The 15,191-nt window shown below is 35.8% G+C and overlaps 2 protein-coding genes across 2 annotated transcripts in view; one reads left to right on the top strand and one right to left on the bottom strand.

Moving 5' to 3' along the window:
- The window catches only part of nptnb (neuroplastin b), a 41,780-nt gene that overhangs the window by 20,969 nt on the left and 5,620 nt on the right, over positions 1 to 15,191 (bottom strand). The window contains exon 2 of the mRNA XM_059565431.1: positions 7,811 to 8,267. Within this exon, the coding sequence (XP_059421414.1) occupies positions 7,811 to 7,889 (79 nt within the window). The 5' untranslated portion in view covers positions 7,890 to 8,267. The remainder of the gene's footprint in view (positions 1 to 7,810; positions 8,268 to 15,191) is intronic.
- Positions 10,033 to 12,566, top strand: LOC132156421 (calcium homeostasis modulator protein 6-like). Its single transcript, XM_059565435.1, has 2 exons — positions 10,033 to 10,986; positions 12,031 to 12,566. Exons 1-2 carry the CDS (start codon positions 10,522 to 10,524, stop codon positions 12,160 to 12,162), a joined length of 597 nt encoding a protein of 198 aa, XP_059421418.1. The 5' UTR covers positions 10,033 to 10,521; the 3' UTR covers positions 12,163 to 12,566.

Genomic DNA, 15,191 nt, shown 5'->3' with positions numbered 1-15,191 from the left:
GCCGATGGAAAGGTGAATTTCACGGGAAATATGCATGCATCTCACATCAGATCTACACGCGACTCGATTCCTGTCGACCCCTGATGGTTTTACATCGTTTGGGTTTGTCGTAGCACTATCAGCTTGTCACATGCTTCTGAGAGATGTCAGAGCTGAGTAATGCACAGGTGGCGTCAGCCGCAAACGTGTAATCTTAATCACACACAGTCAGGAGAAGATTCATCTTTACACACAATAACCTTCAGACAGAATCTGAAGACTACACGAAAACATGAGGTTGCATTTTATACGAATGTAAATATAGATCTCAGACTTCAGTAAGATACAGAAAACCTCATTACTGTCTAGAAGAATCCATTACTGATTGTATGAAATATTGCATTGAAATGATGATGTAAACTACGGTTCAGTTTAACACTGGTGTGTGATGGATGCTGCCCATGATGTATTTGTACTGAGCTTGAACTCACAGCCAAATATTAATAAAACATGTCAGAATGTGTCTGGGCTGGGTGATTTATCTAATATGCATGATATGACATAATATTAACTAACAGAAATTAATGCTTTCATTCAGTGAGGATGCATTCAATTCAGCAAAAGTGACAGTGAAGACATTTATAAAGTTACGAGAGATGTCTATTTCAAATTAATGCTGTTCTTTTGAACTTTCTATTCATCTGTGAATCCTGAAAAATAAAATGCATCACAGTTTCCTCAACAATATTAATGTTTTCAACACTGATAATAATCAGAAATGTTTCTCGAGCAATAAATCAGTATATTTTCATGATTTCTGAAGATCATGTGACACTGAAGACTGGAGGAATGATGCTGAAAATACAGCGGAGCATCACAGAAATAAATTACACTTTAACAGATATCCACATAGAAAACAGCTGTTTTACATTGTAATAATATTTCAGATTTTTATTGTATTTTAATCAAATAAATGCAGCTTCGGTGAGCATAAGAGAATTAAAAAATTTACACAGCCCTATCAGGGTTCTTTATATGATATCTGAAAAGTAATTTTCTCATTTTACACTCAACAAACTGGCAAAGGCATCATTTTGGCAGGTCATTCAAGGAGACTGGGTTGGTTTAGTCGTATAATCTCAGGATGCCTGAGATTAAGTCTTTTAATCATCATTCTTATACACAAGTAAAAGATGGATCGAGCTCAGTATGATCGTTTGTCAATGTACTACAAGACAGAAATGCTTCACTAGCTTCCTTTCATCCTTTAACATTCATGAACCTAGGAAATGTTAGGTCAAAGGGAAAGCTTAACACACGCTTCTGGTCTTACAGTGAATGACTTGTATTGATTTCAATGAGCGTTCAGGTGTTCAGAAACAGCAGAGACTCTGAAGGAAGCCGGTGTGTGTGTGTGTGTGTGTGTGGAGTGAGCTATGAAAAGACACAATATTCACTTAGTTGAATTCCCTGCCTGAGGCACGATCATGTGCACCATAATTATATTCTCTTGCAATAAAGACATTTTCAGTTTTCAGCCACCCTAACGAACAGATTGGGCTTTCACACCTTCTCTACTGGAGCGTGATCCTCAGCAAGACTCCCCGGGAACAGAAACATCTGGATGCGGTGTACAGCGGTGCATAATCACATGCATTCATTGAGGCTTTTCAATCAGGGAAATTAACTGACATTACTTCTGCATGTTCATACGTCTCACTTGAAACCGAAAAAGACCATGCAATTACATTTAAAGGAATATTTAACCCTAAAATAATTAACACTTCCTCCAGTGAAAAAGTGCATCTGCTGCTGTCTCTCACACAACGCTGCTTGATCTGTGCAGATTTCTCTCCTGATTCAGACCAGAACACTCTTTCACTGGAGGAAGTGTTATTATGGATTATAGACTCTATGTGTTTGATTTAAAAACATCTTAATGCTGGATTTGTTTCATCTTTTGTCTTCTCCAGATGTTCACTGATGGACTGGAGTACTGTGGATTATTGTGATGTTTTTATCAGACTCTCATTCTGACGGCACCCATTCACTGCTGAGACACTGATGCAATGCTGCATTTCTCAAAATCTGCAAAGAAACAAACTCACCCTAATCTTGGATGATCTGAGAGTGAGCACATTTTCAGCAAATGTTAATTTTTGGGTGAACTGTTCCTTTAAAGACGATTCGGTTTCAATATTGCAACTCTGCTAATTCAGAAATCATCGCACGGTACCCTTCTACTCTCACATGACCTGCTACAACAGATGCTTTTATTAACAGCGACTCCTGCCAACTTAAAAAAGGCGTTTAACGGTAAGATTTGGCAGCTTGAGAGTGTTAACGGGATCACTTGAGTTTTTCACCTCTCCAGTGGGAATTATAGCTCCCTGGAGGACAATAAAACACCACACAGACCTAGAAACACACACAAGTGTTGAGTAGGTGGAACGGGTCTGTACTACATTAAACAATAATTCATATATCATGATTTTAGAGTCACGATGCAGATTTCTTCATCTTCTCTCTAATAACGTTGGTTGTAAATTGCATATGGAGTACATTTGGTAAGAATGAGTCATTTTTTTTGTGTGTGGAAGAAACTCTTACCCGTTTAGGGCAGGTGTTACATGAATTCTTGGTGAATCTCATCGTTTGACTTAATGCCATGCGACTGCAAAGAACAGCATGTGCCTTTTTCATACACGGCTCAGCATGCCATGTGTTTTCAAAAGATGACTGTATATATGACTAATAATGGCCAACGCAGAATTTCTTACAATGGAATATATACACCAAGACATAATGGTGACCCTGGAGCATTAAACCAGTCATAAGGGTATATTGTTCAAATTGAGATTTATGCATCATCTGACAGATGAATAAATAATCTTTCCGTTGATGTGTGGTTTGTTATGATAGGACAATATTTGGCCGAGGCCAACACACACATAATAATGTAGAATATTTATATCTTATTTCATTCATTGCTTTTGTGTTTATCATTATGGAAACACAATCATGCATAATTGTATTTTCTATCTTTTTGTATTTTTGCTGTTTTCGAGTGCAAATATCTAAACTTTTTTAAATCAAGGTACATTTAATTGATGCAAAATTGCTTGTTTTCTAAAAATCTGACGAAAGTTAAGTGACTATTGCTTATTTTTCTGAAACTATTGGTGGATTTTCCCCCTCATTTAAAGGATCATTTTTCAGAAAACTAGATTTCATATCTGATGTCATTTTGCATTATCAACATAATATTTAGATGAATATTATAATTACAGTTTCTTTGAAGTTCCCTCCATTTCTAACAATCCTCACTAGCTCATTTGAAATGGTCCTGCAGTGTGACAAATGAATTAAAAGCACAAATATTTCCATTAATATGAGGTCAGAAAAGCAGCATGTGAAATAATTGCAAGAAGAATGATCAAAATGCTATTTAAAACGGTATTAGATAAAGTATAGCACGCCAACAAACCAAAGATACGAGCATAGGATTAATCCTGGAATTAGCATCTCAAAAGATGTAGCTCACAACTTAAATGCAAGCAAAAATGAACATTCGGTCATGATTGACTTTTATTTTTCTCAGAATGAGACGTTCAGCAGTATGTCCATGCAGAGATTTTACATGCATTGAAACCAGAAACCAAATAATCGTATCATAGAAGAAGCCCAAAAGCTCTTACTCCGAGTTCCACCAAAGAACAAAAGTGAGAAAACGATGACGAGATCTTCATTTGTGACTCAACTGTGTCTTGAAAACACCTCCATTTTCACGGCTGTCTCAGTAACTCATGGGCTATTTATACTCAGAAGAGTGCCTTTATAGCGTGAATTGTTCATGAGGCCAGATTAGACATGCTTCATACACATATTCACGTCACAACGAATACATGCCTTTCCATCAGACTGAGATTACAGTGTGGTTTTCTGCTTCTTTTACTGACAACATTGACCGTCCCATAAAGCCAGTCCATTAAGAGTTACTGGATTCCCTTCTAGAAAAATATCTACAAAGCCACAGTTCTGCGCTCCTCGTTTCTGTTCTAATAATAGAAGCATGAAGCAAAGCCATTTACAGTCCTGCAGATATCTGTTGCTGCTCTCATGAGTGAAGCACACAGGCAGGAACGGCTCCAGGCTTTATATATATATATACAGTACATGCAAGCTACACACCGTTTACACGTTCAGTCCTAAAATCAGAGCGTGTGAAGGGAAGACAGCAGATGTGAGATCTCAGAAACAAACAGAGACTGGGATAAAACCAGTCCAACTGCTGGGATTCAGATCCAACACATGAAGGTGGAGCGATGCATTTCTGTGCCACCATTATCCACGACGACTAGACTGCAAAAATAATGCAATGATAGCAAGAGGTTTCCCAAACACCCCAGATGAACAGAGACACTCATTCCTGTCCCAAACTCACACCATTGACGTCTCAGGCTTGATCTTGATGCTCAAACAAATACATCAGACTTTCTTGTGTAGCCCTGAATATTCAGCTATGATGTGTTTTTATTTATTTTTATGACATTATGTGTTCATATATATATATATATATATATATATATATATATATATATATATATATATGTGTGTGTGATTTTTATTTTGTTCATTACTTAGTACATTATTTAAATACTGTTATTTTACTATTTTCTTATTTTAATAATATTTTATGTTTATATTGTACAGAATTTGTCCTTTTCTTGTAATTACTTGTTTTGTTTTCGATTTAATATTTTTGTATTTTTGTTTTCCAATACACATTATTATTATTATTTAAATCAGGGTGCATTTACTGGCATTAGATAATATTGTTTCCTGAGAAAATGATAGAAATAAGGAAGAAATCTGCCTCTGGGTTTCAAAAAATAAATAGATTTCTTTTTAAATTAAGTTTATTATTCTGACCTCATTGGCAGATTTTTTTTTTTTTAATCTCATTTTAAGTATAAATGCAGTTTATTTAGATTAATTTATCAATCATTTTGCATCTTTGCAAATTAACATTTACATTAATGCATTTGACGGATATGTTGTAATCAAAATGATTGCATTGCATTAAATGTTTAGACTTAATCAGTTCATGCATTGCCTGGGAATCAACCCAATGACCTTGACCATACTAGTGAAATGTTTTATTGTTAAATGCAAATTAATTCAAGGATGATTGTAGATAATTGTATTGGAAAACAAGACAAAAATTACAAAGCAAGAACATCATTTTATGCTGTGAAATTATTTTACACCAAATATGCCTCTACAAATGTTTGAATCATGCCAATGTTCATCTCACAAGCCTACTGTACTGTAGTTCTTCCACAAGTATTTGACTTTGCACACAAAGAGCGTTTAACCCCTTGTCAAAGGTACAAGAGAACACTAGTTTACTAGTCAAAGACAAACTTTGGCTGATCGCTTTATATCTCTCGGGTCGTCTCTTCTCTTGGCTAAAACCAGCTGACAAGTCAAATGCCCGGCTATTAAAACCTAACTACAAATCATGCGCTCTTAGCAGCTCTACTTCACATGAGGTGATTGTTCCTTTGGGATTCTGAATGAATGCTTTCAGCTGGATTTAGGAAACACTGAATTATTTCTAGCTGTATTTTAATGACATGATTTGAATATGAAGTCTTGAGTGTGCCACAGGCCTGAGAAAGCATCCATTCGTGTTCGTGGTGCACACAGAGGGTCTGGAATCTGTACGCTTCAGCTTAACCAAACAATAGCTGGATTATCCAGGAGAGCCACTGACCTTATGTCTGGACAAATCAAAGCAGAGCTTCACACACACACACACACACACACACACACACACACACACACACACACACACACCATAACATACAACACTGTGAAACTTAAGAAAAAAATGTCTGACTCTGTAGATATATATAAGAAATAAACAGTATTTCAATTATTATATATATATATATATATATATATATATATATATATATATATATATATATATATATATTCCTGTCCTGTCAGCAGTTATACTGTGATCTTAGCACGTGCTCTTCAAATGCATGCAAAAAACACGCCGGCGCTCGCATTATTATTTTTAAAGCACTATATCATATTAAGGCGCAAAATAATCTACAAGCATGCAATGGCATGGTTATGTTGTCAATTAAGTCAATTAAAGCTGCCTAAAAACTTTGCATGCATGTATTTGTTTTATATGAGTCAGATTTAAATGCAAACTGTGGTGGAGCAGCAGCAGTGTCTCTCTCATCTAACACACCTGTTTCAGCTCTTCTGCTCATTATAGAGACTCGAAGAGCTGAAGTGATGCAGAAAAGGTAAAGAGCTTTTTTGAGAAACTGATGTGTGTCAGATCTGCGTCACGTTCAGCAGCTCTTAAAGCAGATCAAATAACCTCATTAACAACCTGCTGCTCATCGGAGAACAGAAAAGAGCTTTATAGATTTGTCTATGTTTCATCTAGAATTTAGTGTTTCATAACTTTATTCAGTTTCTGTATATTTCCTACTTGCTGATGGGCACAGGAAGCAAAATATGACATTTATTATAATGGGTTTATGTGAAGGTTGTGTGAAGTTCACTAGAAGTTATTTTTTAATGTCCAATAAATGTTAAAATTGATAGCTCTTGATTATAACTATATTCAGAAATGTTAAATGGCTAGTCAATGGTTAAATATTTGGGAAAAAACTATTTAGTCTTCAGTAATATTGGTATCAGTGATACTCACTAAACAAATACTAAAAAATATAGCATACTGTCATTCTGATTTTGTACATTAATTTGAAAATTGAATGTGAAATTATTGCAATATAAAAGTTCATTTAAAAATTTAATGTTAGGTAGGATTAATTTCAGGAAAAAAGTGCAATTATTATTATTATTTCATTTATTTTTTGTTAAATCGATTAACACCACTAATATGTTAGTTGTATTTTAGTTTCAGTTAACTATAAGGACCCTGAGTTATATCAGACAGATCATTGGTCACACACTGTCATGCTTTCAGAAAATTAATTATTGAGAAACCTGTTTGGAAGTCATTATTTTCCAATCTCTTTCTGATCTGATCCTTAACTTCAAGTCACATCAAAATAATCTCAGGATCGCCTAAACCTTCACTAACGCATGGAGTGCATTTCTAGTCGACTGAACATTTTACAGGCAGACATCTGCGCTGCCCGAACCTGCTTCTGTCCAGATCACATATGATGTTTACAGTCGCCAGGTGCTTTTTTTATTTTTATTTGGTGACGCGCTGCACAAAAACAGCCGTTCGGCCTGAAACTGACTGATGCTTCACTGTTGTTGTTCTTTCCCCTTGGATCCCGAGCAGGGAATACCCTGGCCCTGTTTGTCTGCAGGTGATGTATCTGCCCTCTCCTGGTCGCAGCTGTGACACTCCAGCGTGTAAAGTCACGCACATGCCTTCAGGGACACGCGCTCATTACCTACCGCTCACAAACACACTGCTTCGGTTCAAACTCCAGTTGCACACTGAGACTAAAACCAGCTTCTGTATTAGTAACTCTCAACATCATGTTTGGTTTCTCCTCAGTCACGAGAGGTGTAAAGATGAATGTCAGAAGGGTGAGCACACGGATTACTCACGAGAAGAAGGAAAACACTCCTCGTTTAGGAATACAGTACTATTAAATAAGCGTTAAATAACGAATATGATCGACTGATTCCCACTTGTGTCACGCGCAGATCTCTGTACTGTAACGCAGCGGGGTGTCTGTCATCATAAAGATGGCATCGACCTCTAAAGCAGATTACACACAGATCCCGGACGAGCGCGTCCCGTGTTCCTTACCGTTCTGAGATGATACATACGGGAGCATCATGTTCCCGTGGATGAGGAGCAGCGCGAGCATCCCCGCGTAGGACAGCATCCCGCGGGAGGATGGAGACGGGACACGGCGAGCAGGTGATGGACACGGAGCGGCTTCAGCCGCAGAGGATGGCGGAGGAGGAGCGAGGGCGGACGGCGACACACGCGACAGGCGCTGCGCGGCTCCGCTGCATGGAGGACGGAGGAGGAGGAGGATGAGGAGGAAGATGCTGTGCGGTGCTCAGGGATGCGGATGCTGCTGGAGACGATGATGATGATGATGATGGGCCATCGGAGTGTCCGTCATCGCGGAGAACCTTCAGCTGTCAGTGCGCGCACCCCGCGGCTCATTCGCGCGCATCATCAGCTGTCAGAGCGCGCTCCCGCCTGAGGGGACCTCGAGCGCATCAGCTCTGCGCGGCGCCGCGCATAAGATTCCCTGTGGAATTCAAGTACAGAAAGGTAACATTACCATCCAGTAACAGTAAGCGCAATGAAAACATATGAGTGCTATCTTCACATATAAAAGAGGACAGGAGCATTGTCACACTCTTCGCTCCAGGTTTTTTCTGCAATGCAATTAATAGAAAAGAAAAACTTGAAGCAGTGATGAATATAATTAAAATTCACACAAATTTTTGCTTTGTTTTTTTTTTTTGTCCCAGCAAAATCAATAAAATCAAATTAAGTAAAACTGACCCAGAAAAAAAAGAAAAATAGTATCTTACAAAAATGTTTAAGCATTGTTTTGGCCAAATAAATTATAATGAAAAACTATAGCGTATAAAATTGCAACATTTTTAAAACGTCGTATTAAATACGTGACAACTTCCCCCAAGACCACATTTACAACAATACCCTTTTTTTTCCTGAAACACAAGTCTGCTTTTCATTATAGCGACTCTTGTCCAAATGTCATTGGGATTTTATTGTATAAACAACAAATTTAAGATACAGAAAAATTTATCCTGTTTTGAATTGCAGATTTTTTTCTACTTTAAAACAAGGGTCACTTAGAAATTGCTAGTAAATTTCACAAATAATTACATTAAGTAGCCTAACACATTGAATTAAACGTAAAAGCAGAACGACTTAAACATCATTTTGAGATCATTTTTACTGGTATGTTGGAAACAAACAAGCATTGCTGAAAAAAAACAAGCATTTTTACTTCACTGAGACAGTGTTTGTGACAACTAGCCCCGACCTCCTTATAACATGACACTGAATGATTACGACCCCTGTACAATGGTATTCACACGGTACTCCGAATCAATGATAGTAGAAAGCGTGGTGGTTTGTGTTAATGTCTCAATGGTTCCTCAGGATATTTATCTAGGGCACGACAGAGATTTACTCAAAGATTTTGCATGTTATCCTCTGTATTCACACAGCACCATCTCATGGATCATCCAGGAAATACAACCCCGTCTTTATGTGCAATTAATTATTTACTCGCTTATTACATGCTCATCATCATCTACAACTATTCGATTTGATGGAATAAAATATTTTGGCATTAAATAAAACAGTAAAAATATTATATCAAACATGTTTCACATCAAACATCAATAAATGTTCTATTTATTAAAATAATAATAATGATTTGAATGCATATATGCACTACCACTAAAACTCTATTATTTTACAATTCTGGGATGTTTGTAAACTCTACACGGAAAATAATTCGGTCTAGGATTTACTTCAAAACAACTTTCATTGAGAAATTGCTATTAAATTAAACAATTATGAGAAAATGCAAATTCATTATCCACTCTCACTCATCCATTAAGGTTTAAGAGTTCCATTAAACTTTATTTTTGTTACATGATAAAGCATTTAAGCAAAATAGGGAACATAAATCAAGTCTGTGCAGTCTCATAAATCTGAGCCTTCCTCTGATGAGACAAAATATTGTGATGTCAAATGCATTCATTTTATGATCTGCTATTGATTATCGAGCTGATTAACTATTGTATTTATCTTAATGCATAAAAATTTCAAAAGTTTGCATGTGCCTATTCTTTATTTTAAAATGAAATGTTCATGAGGTGCATTCTGGGATGTTTTTAAGTATTGAAAGAGGAACATACATTTATTTTTCCTTTACTAAAAAAAACCGAACAAACTAAAAGTTTTAAACCCAAGCATTTGAATGTTTTCACATCTGATGATGCTTTTGATACAATATCCACTACAAACCAAAAAACCAAAACAATATATATTTGACTACTTAACTAATTTCAAGCATTTAAGCAGACATGTTTTAGAGATTTTAGATTCAAGGTTTTGTGGTCATAAAGAACATGTTGTGTCCATGTTTGTGTGCATATCTAATGATAAAGAGCCCCAGGAGTAAAGGCCATCCTAAACAAAGCTTATGAGTTTAGAGCAATCGTGATGACACAGCATGTTGAGATTTGCAGTCAAGCTGATTTTCCCTCCACTTTACTCAAGCAGGTCAATGAAAGAAACATTTAAATGGAAGCCACACCTGCCGCCCGCCATGAGCCAATGATCTGCAGCCGAGAGCTGACGGATGACACGGCCACCTTTGTTCTGAGCCAATGGGAATGTTAAGGTCAGGAGGGGGAAAACTTGCCCCGGGGTCAATTTATCTCGCATCAGTGACCTTCTGCAAATGTGTGGGAGGAATTTGTCCAGCTCTCCTCTGACTTTCAGGTGTTGTTAGTATGGGAAGTCGACAACAATGGCTCACGAGACTGAAGAATGAGCTGAGCAACAGTCCTCTGGTGTCCAATGTTGCCTTCGGCTTCATCCTGATGGGACTGGAGAAGCTGGTGGAGCTGGAGTTTGAGTGTCCGTGCAATCCGGCCTGGAACGGGCTGTTTTCCTCCGCGTTCTTCATCATTCCCGCCATCATGGCCTTGGCGCTCATGATGATCATTCAGGGATGCAGGTGTGGCATCTGGTGCAGGAGGACCGTGTCCCTGTCCAGCTTCGTTCCCGCTGTGGTCTGGCTGATCCTGCTCTTTCTGGATGGTCAGTATTTCGCCTGTGCGATGACAGACTGGCACGGCCGGTTCGTGATCGTGGACAAAGCCGCTCCGCAGAAATGGTGCGAACCCATTGAAGAGGAGAGCGTCAGTCCTCAGGAACTCATGCTGCGCTCACAGCGACTGTTTGTGGAGTCTCAGGTGAGACGTCTCAGGCCTCCGGCTGACTCACTGGAACTTTCACATGACACGGATACATTTTTAGAACTTTGCAGATACATTGATACATTTGAGGAATTCTGAGAACACATTTAGAACTTTGATACTATGAGTGTTAACATTTGTTGTTTGATACAATCTCAACTAGATTCAGGCCACTAATCTAACTTTTACATTACATTTACTCCTTCTTTGCCCGAGAATTCATTTTGTTCATTGTAGAGGATGTACATGTTTCGGTAAAGTGGCTATGATCATGTGCGACTCAAAAACATGTCTAGGTCACACATTCCCTCAAATTAAAATGAAAATAATATACTTTTTTGTTTGTTAAAAACATGCAGTTAACCCTCAGAGTTAACAAAACTAAAACTTAAACTAAAAATAAAACCATTAAAAAAGGTTCACTGAAATACACAAAAACTTGTCAAGGTGACATTTCTCATTTGAATTTAGTTTAACTAGATTTGATGTACAAATAGAACTTGAACAAGAGATGAAATAAAAATGTATAAAAATGAGACCTACATGAAAAAAAAGTTACTGAAAAGGATAAAACACAACAAATTACCAAATTTGAAACTTATTCAGAATATAATAGTATATCTATAACACTTTTTTGGTAGACAAATAATTGATTTTTAAGAGCATAAAGGTGTTTTGTTTTATTTGTTTTTCTACTCTTCATGACAATAAAACACTAATGCAACTAATATTCTATATATTTTTTTAAATATATAAAAATATTAGTCTATTAAAAATGTATTTTTAAATGTATAAAGTTAAAATGGTTTATAATTCAAATCAAAATAAATAAAAAAGTACAAAAGATACTGCCATGATGTATGAATACTTTATATTTTAAAAGCAATATATACATGTATGTAGATTTTTTTTTTTTTTGACACATTCTGAAGACGTGTTCTTTTGTGATTCACTCATGTGTCACAGATACAAGTTTGTCTTTAAACATCTCCAGTAGGTGAGCAGAAGCACATACATGTTCACGGTCACTCTCATTAACAGGTGGTCGGTATAGTGCTGCTCATCTTTATCTGTTTGGGACTGGTGGTGTATGTGATCAGAGAAAGCTGCGGGCAGGATCTGGAGACTCAAGATCCCGATGTGACGGAGATGACGCTCTACAGCTCCAGCTGATAGACATCCTTCCTCATCGGAGAGCAGAAAAAACACTTTACACAGCAATGAAGAACACACAAGAATGAGACAGTTCCTACAGGGATATCGTTTCTTTCAAAAATGAAGATGCGTCATCATTTACTCATGCTCATTATGTCACTTGTATTTTTCTCTTTCGTCTGTGGAAGAAAAAAAGGACAAATCTTTAAGCCTGCTCTGATCGGTCTATGAATCAGATCTCATCACAAATGTTAATAGAAGGTGAAAATAGTCAGTGAATAATCACTTCAGTCTATTCATCAAAGAAGGGTATTGTAAAAGTTTAAATATAGCATTTTTGGACCACTTTCTTTTTTCTTTGCTTTTAATCTTATGTTCATTGTAATTGCATGGAAAAGTGCAAACAGCATTATCATTAACATCATCATCATCATGGCAGAAATAGTAGCACAGCTTTAGATCAACAAGAGGGTGTGTCAATATGGTGTAATAAATTCATTTTGGGGGGAACTAACACTTCATAGACTTCTTTCAAGTTAAGTTAAACTCTATTGACAGCATTTCTAATCAAATTAACACAAAGTCATTTTGACTCCTATATATGCATTTACACCACTTATTAAACTTGTCTGTGTAAAGTTATTCACAACATTTCAATTCCTGTAATGATCATGTCAAACCAGTTAACTCTACAGCTCATGGGAATTAGAGTATGTATTTTTCAAAACTTTTCAAAAATTGTTCTTTTTTTTATTGCATTGAGAAATTATGCCAATGTACTGTAATGCAAGAACTATATTCTACATATTTTTTTTTAAATGTATAAGAAAATAATATACTATACTGTATCAAAAATTCTACATCCTATTACATTTAAATGTATAAAAAAAACTTCATAATAAAATGTTTTAAGTTATAGCCAAATAAATAAAAAATACGATAAATGCAACTATAAATGCTACCTTTTGAAAAAAATTATATGTGCAAATATCTTATATCTCAGTTGAAAGCATTTGTGATTTTGTTGATTAACTTCATGAACAATGAAAAAATAATAATTATATATATATATATATATTTTTTTTTTTAATTTTTAATTTTTAAAAAAAATAATAATTATATATATATATATATATATATATATATATATATATATATATATATATATATATATATATATATATAAAATTATTATTTTTTCATTGTTCATGAAGTTAATCAACAAAATCACAAATGCTTTCAACTGAGATATGAGCAACCTCAAAATACATACATATATTTTACCTTTAAAAGGTGACACGGAGGTGGCCCAAATGCCATTTTTGCACATTTTATACGTAATATGAGCATATATTTATTTATTTAGTCAGGTTTGTCAGTGTTCATGTACAGAAATCTGATTACTTTTAAATTTTTTAAAGAAGTAAAATAGCATTGCATACTCTTCACTGTCTAAATTAAATCTAGATTAATCCTTGTTAAAGCTAGCTATTAATATTATTATTAATTCAGTAGCAGTTTTTATTTCTCTTTTTCTCTCTCTTGGATTAAAATAGACAGCAGCTAGTACATTAGGCGCAGTCACTTGAAGACAAAATGCATGGATCCAATATAATGATACACATCTTTCTCAACTGTTTACGTTCACTTAAGACATAACAGACAAGACGGATATGTATTTGTCCATTCAAGTGCAAAAGAGATCTATAATCATCACCGCACAAGCTACAGCCCTGACCAACGGTCTAATAGTCCTTTACCTTAATTACGTTCAGGAATGGACATTTCTGTTGAGCCAGAACAGCTTGGAGGGAAACAGAAACTGAATCAGACATCTGACTGACATGATTATTGCTGTTATTAAGTGCCTGTTTTACAACTGCCTCACATCAAATTGAAAACAGGTCATTTTACACTCACAATTCATGCAACAGACTCAGCACGAGAAAACGGACTCCAATGTAGTTTGTGTAAGGATTCAGGAAAGATATCATGTAAAAGAAACTGAACAACACATATCAATGGACTACAGTTAGGAATATTAAAGGACTTTTATCTTGCATATCCCAGCCAGACGCAAATGCCTTCATTAGTTAATTTTCTATGGAAGCTTGTTTTTGCCACAGGATTAAAAATAAAAAAAATTGCAACTTTTTTTGTCTTGCAATTCTTTTCTAAATTTTGAGATAAAACTCAAAAAGGCAGAAAGAAAAAATCCCATGGCAGAAATAGAAAAACTGAATTGCAATATGTTAACTCGTCCAGATTACGAGAAAAAATGGTTTAGATTACAATTCGGAGTATATATCTAAAAGGTAATTGTGAGTTGTTATCCAACCATTCAGAACATTTTTCTTGCAATTCTGAATGTACATCACAATTCTGAGACAGAATTGCAAGAAAAAAAAAGTTATGAATTGTGAGATGAAAATTTGATTTTTTTAATTTTTATTTTGGCAGAAATATGCTTCCATAATTTTCAGCTCAGCTCAATCACCATCAAAATAATATGAGCAAGACCACACAAACTTTATTTTTATACTACATCCGAGTGATTTGAGGTTTACTCAGTGTATATATTTTTAGACGTTATCTTTTGTATCAGGAGTGTTAACTGCATAAAACTAATCAAAAAGGACAATATCCAGTGCTTTCTCATGTGCAGAACACACTCTTTAATTGACTCCCAACCAGACTTCTGTTAAATGTAAAAGCTCTGTTCTCTCTGAAATGAGCTGTAATTGCTCTGAAGACACGGTGTGGTGATTAAACGCTGTTAAGATGTTAAAGCGCGTTTAGTCATTACAGACAGCAACAGCAGCATAAGGAGGTTGAGTGTCACCTCTATTAAACCAGAGTCCCGCAGGTCATCGTAATTACAGACTCTAATGATGTGCTAATGGTTTCTGGAAGGGATAGCAGTGGAAGAAATCGTTTTAATCTTAGTCAACATTAGATTTACTTGCTTAATACATATCGCTGGTGTTAATGTGAATGATATATCAGTGTGTGTTATTCTGAAGCAGTGCTCGGACCCCAGGCAGCGA

The sequence above is a fragment of the Carassius carassius genome, chromosome 13 (genome assembly GCF_963082965.1).
Source record: "Carassius carassius chromosome 13, fCarCar2.1, whole genome shotgun sequence".
NCBI classification, from domain to species: Eukaryota; Metazoa; Chordata; class Actinopteri; order Cypriniformes; family Cyprinidae; genus Carassius; species Carassius carassius.
The sequence above is the reverse complement of the archived record's forward strand: the minus strand, read 5'-3'. Positions and strand labels throughout refer to the sequence as shown.